This window comes from Telmatherina bonti (genome assembly GCF_933228915.1).
Source record: "Telmatherina bonti genome assembly, chromosome: 7".
NCBI lineage: Eukaryota > Metazoa > Chordata > Actinopteri > Atheriniformes > Telmatherinidae > Telmatherina > Telmatherina bonti.
Genome location: NC_136625.1, coordinates 41,580,232 through 41,594,605, shown reverse-complemented (window position 1 = coordinate 41,594,605; position 14,374 = coordinate 41,580,232). Strand labels below are relative to the sequence as shown.

The window sequence follows — 14,374 nt, the reverse complement described above, 5'->3', positions numbered from 1 at the left end:
CAATATACCAGTAAATGACCAGATAAACAAGTGATCACAGTTTTAAGCGTGTCAGGGTGGAGCAGAAACAAGAACTTTGACCCAAATAAACAGCTTTATAAGTTTGTCTTCATCATGATCAGCTGTTAAAAACTAAATAACTGCCCATCTTCATCCTTTCTCTTCTCTGAGCTCTCCCCAGCTGGTAAAAGTCAGTCTGACACTGACTCGTCTTCCTATTCCATGCCTTCCTCTGTATCTTTGTAGTCTCTTCCACTGTTAATGTCCTGAATGCTAATTCACCTTGCTGATGGTCAAAAGAAGAGTTATCCAGTTGCTGGTGTGTGATGTGGTGCTGTAAAGTAAAACTCACTTGTAAAATGACAGCATCTGAGAGAAAAAAAAAAAGACAAACACAAGCAGCTGTTTTCTCTTTGTACATGAATATATTATTATCTTGACAATTTCCTGGCATCACATTAAAAATTAGTAGATATTTTCTAGACTGAAACTCATTTTTAGCACATTGTATTATTTTACTTTTTTCCATTGATGAAGACTGGAGAAAGCAGCATTTATGTGGAGACAGAAACTAGTGTTTTTATGATTTATTCACATCTTGATCCAAACTGTTGTTGAGACTTCTAATATCTTTGCAATCAGTGTTGCTGTTCTCTGAAAACTGCCGTCAGATATAAAACCAACTTATTCACCCAAAGTTTATACGTCCTCTTGTCATAAACTTAACCTCTTCAACAGCCAGAGGCAAAGGGCAGACGGAGGAAGAAAAGAAAAGTATATATCACAAAGTATTGATGTCTCCTGTGTCTCTGTCAGACAAAGACAGCCCATCCAATCCCCCTTCCCCCCACTGAGAGATTTGGCCATAGTCTCTAAACGCTTCCTAGTCAAACTTGGAATATGGAATGAAGAGGCCGGGGCTTTGTGGCGGAAATATAATTACAGCCACTAAAAGCTGGTGAAGGTGAAGAATGGGGAATGACATCAGAGCAATTTCACACTCCGGCCTCGGATGGCCAGGCCAAGCCTGGGCCTCGCTGCGCTACGCTGATCAAAGCCTGCTGCAGCCGCCCAGAACCCCCCACCCCACTCACACAAAGGAAAAGGAGAAGGGACATTTATCTATGCTAATCTCCAGGACAAATATATTTTAATCTTGTTAGAAAACATGTTGATGCTGAAGCTCAATGACCAAACTTTATAAGAGCAAAGATTTTAAAAAGCTAAATTAAGCTTTTCTCTAAAACTGATTTACACAAAGAAGAGTTGGGAGATGATAAAGTATTTATACCTCTGCAAAAACCCGTCCCAACACTGCTACACGTGACATGTTGCTGTGGGATGTGATGGCAAACCTGTCAGTCATGGCCATTTCATAATCATTATTCAGAATTAGAGGAATAAATGTAAAATGTTCACAGCAGGATTCATAAAAAAATGTGACGGACATCCTCCAGTGTTCACCATCAGTGCTATCCCAGACCTGCTGTCAGACTTGAATGAACAGTTTTCCTGCTGGCATGAAGTTATACATTTTAAAAGATAGATGTTAAACATGTCAGGAGGAAACGCAGCCGTGTTATTTATAGCAAACAAGTCATTCCAAAACATACCAAATGATAAAAAATGAGACATTTTACTATTTATTGCAAAACCTAAGCTGGCGGTGAGTCTGGCGCAGTAACACGTCAGTAAAAAGTAGTTCCAGGATGGTGTTTAGCATCTCCTCTTCTTCTAACATCTGTCTGTAAACATCTGGGAGGGGAGGAGAGCAGCTGCTGGAGTCTCAGGAGAGGATTGTTGTCCCGTTCTGGACCTTGTTGCTGGATTTCTGCTTCCATGATGCATTTGTACTGGTCTGGACTGCAGCAGACCAGTTCTCCTGTCCCACCATCAGGATGTGGTCCAGCGTGGTCCTGGTGGACCAGTTCTCCTGTTCCACCACCAGGATGTGGTCCAGCGTGGTCCTGGTGGACCAGTTCTCCTGTTCCACCACCAGGATGTGGTTCAGCGTGGTCCTGCTGGACCAGTTCTCCTGTTCCACCATCAGGATGTGGTTCAGCGTGGTCCTGCTGGACCAGTTCTCCTGTTCCACCATCAGGATGTGGTCCTGCTGGACCAGTTCTCCTGTCCCACCATCAGGATGTGGTCCAGTGTGGTCCTGCTGGACCAGTTCTCCTGTCCCACCATCAGGATGTGGTTCAGCATGGTCCTGCTGGACCAGTTCTCCTGTCCCACCATCAGGATGTGGTTCAGCGTGGTCCTGCTGGACCAGTTCTCCTGTTCCACCATCAGGATGTGGTCCAGCGTGGTCCTGGTGGACCAGTTCTCCTGTTCCACCATCAGGATGTGGTTCAGCGTGGTCCTGCTGGACCAGTTCTCCTGTTCCACCATCAGGATGTGGTTCAGCGTGGTCCTGCTGGACCAGTTCTCCTGTTCCACCATCAGGATGTGGTTCAGCGTGGTCCTGCTGGACCAGTTCTCCTGTTCCACCATCAGGATGTGGTCCAGCGTGGTCCTGGTGGACCAGTTCTCCTGTTCCACCATCAGGATGTGGTTCAGCGCGGTCCTGCTGGACCAGTTCTCCTGTTCCACCATCAGGATGTGGTTCAGCGTGGTCCTGCTGGACCAGTTCTCCTGTTCCACCATCAGGATGTGGTCCAGCATGGTCCTGCTGGACCAGTTCTCCTGTTCCACCATCAGGATGTGGTCCAGTGTGGTCCTGCTGGACCAGTTCTCCTGTTCCACCATCAGGATGTGGTCCTGCTGGACCAGTTCTCCTGTCCCACCATCAGGATGTGGTTCAGCATGGTCCTACTGGACCAGTTCTCCTGTTCCACCATCAGGATGTGGTCCAGAATGGTCCTGCTGGACCAGTTCTCCTGTTCCACCATCAGGATGTGGTTCAGCGTGGTCCTGCTGGACCAGTTCTCCTGTTCCACCATCAGGATGTGGTCCAGCGTGGTCCTGGTGGACCAGTTCTCCTGTTCCACCATCAGGATGTGGTTCAGCGCGGTCCTGCTGGACCAGTTCTCCTGTTCCACCATCAGGATGTGGTTCAGCGTGGTCCTGCTGGACCAGTTCTCCTGTTCCACCATCAGGATGTGGTCCAGCATGGTCCTGCTGGACCAGTTCTCCTGTTCCACCATCAGGATGTGGTCCAGTGTGGTCCTGCTGGACCAGTTCTCCTGTTCCACCATCAGGATGTGGTCCTGCTGGACCAGTTCTCCTGTTCCACCATCAGGATGTGGTTCAGCATGGTCCTACTGGACCAGTTCTCCTGTTCCACCATCAGGATGTGGTCCAGCGTGGTCCTACTGGACCAGTTCTCCTGTTCCACCATCAGGATGTGGTTCAGCATGGTCCTACTGGACCAGTTCTCCTGTTCCACCATCAGGATGTGGTCCTGCTGGACCAGTTCTCCTGTTCCACCATCAGGATGTGGTCCAGCGTGGTCCTGGTGGACCAGTTCTCCTGTTCCACCATCAGGATGTGGTTCAGCGTGGTCCTGCTGGACCAGTTCTCCTGTTCCACCATCAGGATGTGGTCCAGCGTGGTCCTGGTGGACCAGTTCTCCTGTTCCACCATCAGGATGTGGTTCAGCGTGGTCCTGCTGGACCAGTTCTCCTGTTCCACCATCAGGATGTGGTCCAGCGTGGTCCTGCTGGACCAGTTCTCCTGTTCCACCATCAGGATGTGGTTCAGCATGGTCCTGCTGGACCAGTTCTACTGTTCCACCATCAGGATGTGGTCCAGCGTGGTCCTGGTGGACCAGTTCTCCTGTTCCACCATCAGGATGTGGTTCAGCGTGGTCCTGCTGGACCAGTTCTCCTGTTCCACCATCAGGATGTGGTCCAGCGTGGTCCTGCTGGACCAGTTCTCCTGTTCCACCATCAGGATGTGGTCCAGTGTGGTCCTGCTGGACCAGTTCTCCTGTTCCACCATCAGGATGTGGTCCTGCTGGACCAGTTCTCCTGTTCCACCATCAGGATGTGGTTCAGCATGGTCCTACTGGACCAGTTCTCCTGTTCCACCATCAGGATGTGGTCCAGCATGGTCCTACTGGACCAGTTCTCCTGTTCCACCATCAGGATGTGGTTCAGCATGGTCCTACTGGACCAGTTCTCCTGTTCCACCATCAGGATGTGGTCCTGCTGGACCAGTTCTCCTGTTCCACCATCAGGATGTGGTCCAGCGTGGTCCTGGTGGACCAGTTCTCCTGTTCCACCATCAGGATGTGGTTCAGCGTGGTCCTGCTGGACCAGTTCTCCTGTTCCACCATCAGGATGTGGTTCAGCATGGTCCTACTGGACCAGTTCTCCTGTTCCACCATCAGGATGTGGTCCAGAATGGTCCTGCTGGACCAGTTCTCCTGTTCCACCATCAGGATGTGGTCCAGCGTGGTCCTGCTGGACCAGTTCTCCTGTTCCACCATCAGGATGTGGTTCAGCATGGTCCTGCTGGACCAGTTCTACTGTTCCACCATCAGGATGTGGTCCAGCGTGGTCCTGGTGGACCAGTTCTCCTGTTCCACCATCAGGATGTGGTTCAGCGTGGTCCTGCTGGACCAGTTCTCCTGTTCCACCATCAGGATGTGGTCCAGCGTGGTCCTGCTGGACCAGTTCTCCTGTTCCACCATCAGGATGTGGTCCAGTGTGGTCCTGCTGGACCAGTTCTCCTGTTCCACCATCAGGATGTGGTCCTGCTGGACCAGTTCTCCTGTTCCACCATCAGGATGTGGTTCAGCATGGTCCTACTGGACCAGTTCTCCTGTTCCACCATCAGGATGTGGTCCAGCATGGTCCTGCTGGACCAGTTCTCCTGTTCCACCATCAGGATGTGGTTCAGCGTGGTCCTGCTGGACCAGTTCTCCTGTTCCACCATCAGGATGTGGTCCAGCGTGGTCCTGCTGGACCAGTTCTCCTGTTCCACCATCAGGATGTGGTCCAGTGTGGTCCTGCTGGACCAGTTCTCCTGTTCCACCATCAGGATGTGGTCCTGCTGGACCAGTTCTCCTGTTCCACCATCAGGATGTGGTTCAGCATGGTCCTACTGGACCAGTTCTCCTGTTCCACCATCAGGATGTGGTCCAGCATGGTCCTGCTGGACCAGTTCTCCTGTTCCACCATCAGGATGTGGTTCAGCATGGTCCTGCTGGACCAGTTCTCCTGTTCCACCATCAGGATGTGGTCCAGCGTGGTCCTGGTGGACCAGTTCTCCTGTTCCACCATCAGGATGTGGTTCAGCGTGGTCCTGGTGGACCAGTTCTCCTGTTCCACCATCAGGATGTGGTCCAGCGTGGTCCTGCTGGACCAGTTCTCCTGTTCCACCATCAGGATGTGGTCCAGTGTGGTCCTGCTGGACCAGTTCTCCTGTTCCACCATCAGGATGTGGTCCTGCTGGACCAGTTCTCCTGTTCCACCATCAGGATGTGGTCCTGCTGGACCAGTTCTCCTGTTCCACCATCAGGATGTGGTCCAGCGTGGTCCTGGTGGACCAGTTCTCCTGTTCCACCATCAGGATGTGGTTCAGCGTGGTCCTGCTGGACCAGTTCTCCTGTCCCACCATCAGGATGTGGTTCAGCATGGTCCTACTGGACCAGTTCTCCTGTTCCACCATCAGGATGTGGTCCAGAATGGTCCTGCTGGACCAGTTCTCCTGTTCCACCATCAGGATGTGGTCCAGCGTGGTCCTGCTGGACCAGTTCTCCTGTTCCACCATCAGGATGTGGTCCAGCGTGGTCCTGCTGGACCAGTTCTCCTGTTCCACCATCAGGATGTGGTCCTGCTGGACCAGTTCTCCTGTTCCACCATCAGGATGTGGTCCAGCTGGACCGGTTCTCCTGTTCCACCATCAGGATGTGGTCCAGCATGGTGGAAGGTCTTCCCTGAAAGAGACGTTGTCTGGATGGGAGCAGATGTTCCAGCATTGATGGAGCTTCCCAGATGTGGAAGCTGCCCACGCCATCGGCACTAATGCAACCCCATCCCATCAGAGATGCAGGCTGATAACAAGCTGGATGCTCCCTCTCCTCTTTAGTCTGCAGGACACGCCGTCCATGCTGTCCACAAACTATTCCACATCTTCATCCAGGTTTCCACTCAGAACATTTTAAATGAGCTTTGGTCCAGAGAAGACGGCGTGTTTCTGGATCCTCTTCACATATGATGGAGCTTTAACCTGCATGAACTGGGTTCACACTGGTTTCTGGAAGCTTCCTGAGTCCATGCACTGGTTTCCAGTAGAGAATTATGCCTGCTTTTAACGCAGGCAGCATCCAGCCTTGTCCCGTGCACACAGAGATTCCTCTTGATTCTGTGAAGTTTAATATTAAACACAGGACATCTTCGGTCTTCACACATTTTTCACAATCTTTAGACCTCCTTCTGCTTTCCATCATTAAGCCCTGCTGAAAACTCAGCCATGCGGAAACTTTCAGGCCCAGTATGGAGATGAGCTTCAGTTGGCTTTTCCTCTCAGCATGTCAGCGCACAGGCTTTGACCAATCATCAACCGGCTGCTGCGGGCTCCAATCCAATCAGATGACAGATGTGTTAGGGGTTACTTCATCCTCTACACCTGCTAGTTTGTAAGAGAAGAGACTTCCTGACCCACCCAGCAGAAAAGAGGAGCCTCTCTAGCCGGACAGGATGTCTTCACGTGTTTTAACTTCACTAGCTTGTTTTTTACCTGAATACACACACTGTCTTTTTCATGATCACAAATATGAAATGTCTGAAAAGTAGAACTGATCCTTAAATCCTGAGATTTCTTGCTTACATTACATAAACTACAAATGTGGATATTTTGAATGATTTAAGTCTTCTGTGGGGTCAGATAGGTGGGAGTGTGCAGATGGGATTATAAACAGGAACACACCATCAGCCCAAGCTGACCTGACATCACTGAGCTGGACACTGATCCACACATCTCTTTATTTCCTTACAAAGATTGTCAACTAAGTTTCAAAAAACTGTTTTTTATCAAAGTCTTAAAGTCTGTGATGCATCTGGTCCGATCACAACTCATCAACAGCACGGCTGCTGTCCGAACAGAAACCTGGAAAGACGAGAGAAAAACAGGTCAGACTGGAATCTGAAGCTTGGTTCTGAAAGGTTCTTCATTGGTTCTAGCAGTCTCTACCGGAAACTCTGCTGCATAACTCCTGCATGTCCTCTCTGTTCTCGCTGAATGCCGAGATGAAGGCGTCTTCCAGCTCCTCCACCACTGTTTCACACTGACAGGAAGACACAAACACACCACAGGGTAAGCTGGAGAAAACACACACACACATTTTCTACCATGAAGGGCATGCGATGTCACACACCTACGTCCCCAGAACCATCAGATCAGGTGAATCAGTATCAGCTGCTTACATTTTATACATGATTACCTCGGAGGAGCAGACTGCATTTAACCTCCACTGCCAATAAAACCTAAGATGTAAAAAGTTGTGAATCTGTGTGAAACGTCTATTTAACCAAAGTACAATCATTTTCAAATCTCATCAGCCCAAATTTTATTCCCAGTAGAAGATAAAAATCAGATCAAATGGTAAAACGGAGACATTTTATCCTTTGATGGAAAATATGAGCTGATTGTCAGTCTGATGCATGAACACATGTTTAAACAGCTGGAACAGGAGCATCAAAAGGCTGGAAAAGTAACTGCTACGAATCAGAGACACCTGGAGGAGCATTTGATGACTCTCCCAGGCATCACAGAAAGAGTCAGACAGAGCGCAGCAGGATGAAACCATCGCCTGTCAGGAGTACCAGAAATGAACAAGCTAAATCAGAAACACAGAAAGAAAACCAGCTGCTGTTAGTGAATAAACCAGCAGACGACTCAGTGACTGTGTCACATGCAGAACATGCAGAGTGGAACGTGTTCAGAGAAGAGAGATCATGCCAATGTGACCCCGCCCACACAATGTGGCTCCGCCCACATAAAGGCAAGAGGCAGGCCAGGAGAAGCCAGCCAGAGTCCCCCACAGTCAGGGGAACAGACCCCAGCAGTTCTGGACCAGCAAAGGCTGGTATATCAGTTTACAGCAGATATAAACATGTTTACAGCAGAAATAACCCCCGCAGGGAGAGGGCCCAGCCAACACCAATGGAGAGCCAGGACACCCAGACCGCCACTGAGCAGCAGCCAGGCCACTCCCCGGGCACCAACACCCACCCCCCAACCCAAGCTTCAGCCTCCGGCAGTTAAACGTAAACCCAATGCTGAAATGCATAAAACTGCAGTTCCCCCTTCGTCCACTAGGGGCTGCAAAACAGAGCAAATCCCCATAGACTCCCATGTTAAAAAGACCAACTTCACAGCAGAAATAAACATGTGTACAACAGAAATAAACAAGTTTAAAGTATAAATAAACATGTTTACAGCCTGCTACAAAAAACATTTTAGGTTTAATAGGTCATATTTACCTTCATAACAACTGTGGGGGGAGTGAATTTTTTTCTAACTCACCCGTTTAAAAGTAATTTAATCAAGAAATTCGGCATATTTAGGGGCGTGTCCTTTTGATTGACAGGTGTTGATCCGGCCTCCACACTCCCACGAGACAACCCCACACGAGGACATTCTGCAGTCCCTTGTCGCCTACACACGAGTACATTCACATATACTTCCCACCATCACACCATCAACACACACATACCTACAGACACACACACACACACCCTGAAGTCCACCCTCTACCTTAACACATACAGGCCCACACACACACATTTAGTCAACCCTCCAAAACCATCCTCCACACGCCAAAGTCGAGTTTAAATTAAGTTAGGATGAAGAAAGTGTAAAGCAGTGGCTCTACTCTGATCTCCTCCCGGATGACCGAGCTCCTCACCCTATCTCTAAGGGAGAGCCCGGCCACCCTGCGGAGGAAACTCATTTCAGCCGCCTGTATACGAGATCTGGTTCTTTCGGTCACGACCCACAGCTCATGACCATAGGTGAGGGTAGGAACGTAGATCGACTGGTAAATCGAGAGCTTCACCTTCTGGCTCAGCTCCTTCTTCACCACGACAGACCGGCGCAGAGTCCGCATTACTGCAGACGCCGCACCGATCCGTCTGTCGATCTCGCGCTCCATCCTTCCCTCACTCGTGAACAAGACCCCGAGATATTTAAACTCCTCCACTCGAGGCAGGACCTGACTCCCGATCCGGAGAGGACAATCCACCCTATTCCGGCTGAGGACCATGGTCTCAGATTTGGAGATGCTGATTCTCATCCCAGCCGCTTCACACTCGGCCGATCAAGCGAGAGCTGGAGATCACGACCAGATGAAGCCAACAGGACCACGTCATCTGCCAAAAGCAGGGACCCAATCCTGAGGCCACCAAGTCGGATCCCCTCAACACCTCGGCTGCACCTAGAAATTCTGTCCATATAAGTTATGAACAGAATCTGTGATAAAGGGCAGCCTTGGCGGAGTCCAACCCTCACCGGAAATCCAACTTAAGCCTGTTACATACTCCACGAGAAGCGAGAACTTTTTTGTTCTCGAGTCTCTGAGAAGAAAATGACGTAATTTTGTTCTCATTTTGTTCTCACAGTCTCACAGTTGTTTGAAGACAGTTCTTGACACATCTGGAACTGTCCGTGCTCCGTGAAGTATCGTGATTGGTCGGGCATGTTAAGTGGGCGTGGTTAACACAGAGAAACAGGAAGCAGAGTTGCTGCTTCCGTGTGTTTGCTGTTGCAGGTAAAACGGATTGTTTTGATAAAACAGCGGATCGACGTGGTGAGAAAGTACAAACATTTTTACATGTGGCATTAAAACACTCGGACCTTGCACGACCCACCCTGCCGCGGAGTATGGTGTACCGGACCCCCTTGTACGAGCTGTTCGATCTCTGTATGACAGGTGTCAGAGCTTGGTAGTTAAGCTTGTTACATACTCCACAAAAAGCAACAACTGAGTTCTTGTTCTCGAGGCTGCAAGAACAAGAAAAAACTTCTTTTTCGTCAGGTCCATACATCCTCCAGGAGAAGCAGGTCTGCAGCGGGGAGGGATCACTGCGGGGGGGCGATGTCTGCTTTTATGTACAATGAACCCGGGTGTTACCTCCACCAAGGAGGTTATGTTTTCCCGGCGTCTTTTTGCTCAAGTTAACTCAAAAGGTTACGGACGGATTTTTATAAACATTTCAAGAGTTGTTGGAAATGTAAAAATGAAGAACTGATTAAATTTTGGTTGTGATCTGGATCACCGATCCAGGAACTTAAAAAGGATTCTTTGTGCTTGGCAGAGGTTCCCTCTCTCTGAGTGCTCTTCAAGTTTCATATTCAACAAGCAACGTTGTCCACGGTATGGACAATCCATGACGAGCACAGAAGTCCAATAACAAAACACCATTTGGGTTCAGAGGGGGGGGACCATGCCTCCCAATCACTCCCCTCCAGGTCTCACTGTCATTGCCCACGTGAGCATTGAAGTCCCCCAGCAGAACAATGGAGTTCCCAGAAGGAGCACCCTCCAGCACTCCCTCCAAGGACTCCAGAAAGGGTGGGTACTCTGAACTGCTGTTCGGTGCATAAGCACAGACAACAGTCAGGACCCGTCCCCCCACCCGGAGGCGGAGGGACGGGTTCCCTTTCATCCACCGGGGTAAACCCCAACGTGCAGGCACCAAGCTGGGGGCTGATGAGAATGCCCACACCTCCTCAGCGCCTCTCACCATGAGCAACTCCAGAGTGGAAGAAGGTCCAGCCCCTCTCGAGGGTTCTGGTTCCAGAGCCCAAGCCATGCGTCGAGGTGAGTTCGACTATATCTCGCTGGAACTGCTCAACCTCGTGCACAAGCTCAGGCTCCTTCCCCACCAGAGAGGTGACGTTCCACGTCCCTAGAGCCAGCTTCTGCAGCCGGGGATCGGACCGCCAGGGTCCCCGCCCCTTGCCGCCGCCCAGCTCACATTGCACCCGACCCCTACGGCTCCTCCCGCAGATGGTGAGCCCACAGGAGGTGGGGCCCATGTAACCCTTTTGGGCTGAGCCTGACCGGGCCCCATGGGCGAAGGCCCGGCCACCAGACGCTCGATCCCGTGCCCCACGCCCAGGCCTGGCTCCAGAGGGGGACCCAGTGACCCGTGTCCGGGCAAGGGAATATTTATGCCCATGGTTGTAGTCATCATAGGTGTCAGTGAGCCGTACTTAGTCTGGTCCCTCCCCTAGACACCTGTTTACCATGGGTGACCCTACCAGGGGCATTAAGCCCCAGACAACATAGCTGCTAAGATTTTCGGGACACATGAACCCCTCCACTATGATAAGGTGACGGCTCAGGGAGAGGGAATAGAGTTGAGTAGCAGCTCTTTCTGAGCCCCTCAAGGACCAAGGTCCTTGCCATCTTTAATGTAGAGTTTAGTTCTCACTCATTCAAGATTCAGATTCCTTTATTTGTCCCACAGCGGGGAAATTCAAGGCACAACAGCAGCAAAAGAAAACACACAGGTAAAAGCGCTAGGCATGGAATAAAATAGAGATAATATAGAATATAAGAAAAAGGGAAAAGGATACGACAGCAATCCAGATAATGGTGTTAAACTTGTAAGTATAACTGTAAGTATACCTGTACATAGTACAGAGAGGTACTTGCCTGAGTATATATACTGGAAATATATAATACTTCAGGTTTGAATTGTGTGTGGAACAGTGAATGAATTATAGTTATGTTATCACGCAGAGCCCAGTGATAAGTCAGTTCTTCATTGTATACTGACTACAGGTCTGCAGACTAACAAGCATCATGTTTGTTGTATATTCTTACAGCAGCAGATCCATGGTACCTTACCTTCAGACAGTGTTGATGAAGCACTCTCTCACTGAAGGAGCTGACAAGAGCACCCTGAAGAGGGTGGGATGAGTTGTTTAACATGGATGAAAACATCATCCTCCCATTACCCACAACCTCCACTGAGTCCAGGGAGCATTCCAGGACTCCAGCTGGCCATCTTCACCAGACTGTCCATTCTCCTCTTGTCTTGGTCGGTGAGACTGCTTACTATTCCATATTCCATAAAAGATGACAGATGCCATTAGAGTTATAAAAGATCCTCAGGAGTGGCCCCTGTACTCCAAAAGACCTCAGCTACTTGAGTAGGAACAGTCTGCTGTTGCCCTTCTTCACAAGACCATCTGTGTTGAGTGTCCAGTCCAAAATGTTATTAAGGTAAGTTGTAGGACTTCTTAACATGTCTGTTCCCAGGATGTTCACCGTGCAGACGGAGTGTGGCTGTGCCTGCAGAAATCCACCACCACCTCCTTGGTTTAATCAGCGTAAGCAATACCCTAAGATACTTTGGGGCAGGATTTCCTTATCAACCCTGAGAGAACACTTGACCATTTTCCAGTTAGGGACCATGGTCTCAGATTTATCCCTACTAGTTCACACTCAGTTGTGAATCGCTCCAGCCAGTGCTGATGAAACCAAGAGAACCACATCATGTGCAAAAAGAGACCGGATCATGAGGACACCAAACTGGATCTCCTCAAGACCTCAGCTGCAGCTAGAAATCCAGTCCATAAATATTATGAACAGAATCAAAGGCAGCCTTGGCCAAGTCCAAGCTCTGGCATTGGTCATACAGGAACCAGATACCTCGTACAAAGGGGTCTATTAACCGTACTCCCAAAGCACCACTCACAGGAGTTGCAGGAGGACATGGTCAAAAGCCTTTTCCAAATCTACATAACACATGTCAAACGGTTGGGTGAACTCTCGTTCACAATATTACAATAACTCCAAAGTGTGTCGAGCTGGTCCACTGTTCTGCTGGGTTTAAAGTGGAAATGAAACAGTTAAGCAAACTAACATTATTTACTAGAGTCAGTCATCATCTCATCAATATTAATATTCCAAACGTGAAAAATATTAACATATGCAAGAAAACCGTAGTTTAGTTTTATCTTTTGTAGTAAGAGCGCCGCCATCTTGCAGTTCCGTAAACGGTGACGTCACGGGGTTGGTTGGTTTGGCAGTCCTAATGAGAGTCCCGTTGTGCGCATCAAATTAAGAGAGACAACAGAGTGAACAATAGAGACTTGTGAACTAAAAGAGCAGAGGAGGCAGAAGGCGGGGCACTACTGCGTTGCTCCCGGATGTAAAATTGAGTTTTACGGAGTTCGGGCTGAGGGCAAAACAGTTCATTTTCACAAACTTTCGCTAAAAAGAAGAACTGTGCTTCTGCGCTGGTTGAAAGCACTGAAGAGGAAGAAGCCTCCGATTGGCCCCGAGTCTTGTTTGGATTTGTTTAACAAGCTAATATAAATTTACCTTAAAGGGTTTTTTAATCTTTAAACTTTATTGTAATTACAAAAGTACAGTTTTTATACACTAAAAATGTTTAGACAGCAGGAAACAACTTCACACATAAGACGAGCTCCTCATGTTATTGTTAGCTAACGCTATTGTTTAGCTTGTCATTAGCTAGCAGCGTTAGCCGGGAACAAAATAAATCTAGACGTTTTATTAGCTAATTGCAAATGGAAATATTGTTTGCATCTTTTCCATCATATTACTGTTTCACTGCACCGTTTATTTTATTTGAGATTAAACCAGCAGTGATTACTAACATTAGCGAGTTTTTATTTGTATTTACTAGAGATAATGCTGAGTCTGAAAACTTCTGCACTTTTTATTTTAGTTTGAAGATAAAACAAAGTTAAATAATTTCAGTTATATTGAAATTTTATTTTATTTATTGTGAAAAAATTCAGGGAGCTATTATTTAAGTTTTTATTTAACTTTACAAGAGGTGCTGCTGAGCCTGAGAACTCTGTGTATTTTTGTTGTGTTTGAACTTAAAACAAAGACAAGTCATTGTAGTTATTTAATTTTACTGTATTTTCTGTGGAAAAAATTCAGAGACTCATTTATCTAAGCTTTTATTCAACTTTATAAAAGATGTTTCTGAGTGTAGGAAATTCAGGCACTTCTGGAGCTATTATTTTCTATTTGTGTCATTCAATAAACATGCTTTAGGCATTACAATGAAGTTCAGTGTTTGCATTATTCAATTTTTTTATGCCAATTTTTACACTTTTACTGCAAATGAATATCGGCTCCAAATATCGGTTATCGACCTCTTCTAACCACTAATAATCGGTATCGGTCCTAAAAAACCCATATCGGTCGACCTCTACTCCTCAGTCCGAGGTTCAGTCGGAGGTTTGACTGTCCGACGGACCCTCGTCTCCATAGAGCCTTGAGGAACTCTGGTCGGATCTCATCCCTTAAGTATCTCGGTGACCTCAGCCCTGTAGATGGGAGATAAGATGTGTTTGTGGGATTGAGGAGGTATTCAAGCTATTTCTTTCACTGACCCACAACATCCTGAGTCGAAGTCAGCAGCATCCC

The 14,374-nt window shown here is 48.3% G+C and overlaps 1 protein-coding gene across 2 annotated transcripts in view; it reads right to left on the bottom strand.

Moving 5' to 3' along the window:
* Positions 1-6,956: 6,956 nt before the first annotated feature.
* cnpy1 (canopy FGF signaling regulator 1) overlaps positions 6,957-14,374 on the bottom strand; it is a 39,247-nt gene continuing 31,829 nt past the window's right edge. For both annotated transcript variants that reach the window (XM_079243422.1, XM_079243423.1), the window contains exons 5-6: positions 7,144-7,237; positions 6,957-7,059 (exon numbers count right to left, since the gene is read on the bottom strand). In XM_079243422.1, the coding sequence (XP_079099548.1) occupies positions 7,019-7,059; positions 7,144-7,237 (135 nt within the window). In that variant the 3' untranslated portion in view covers positions 6,957-7,018. The remainder of the gene's footprint in view (positions 7,060-7,143; positions 7,238-14,374) is intronic.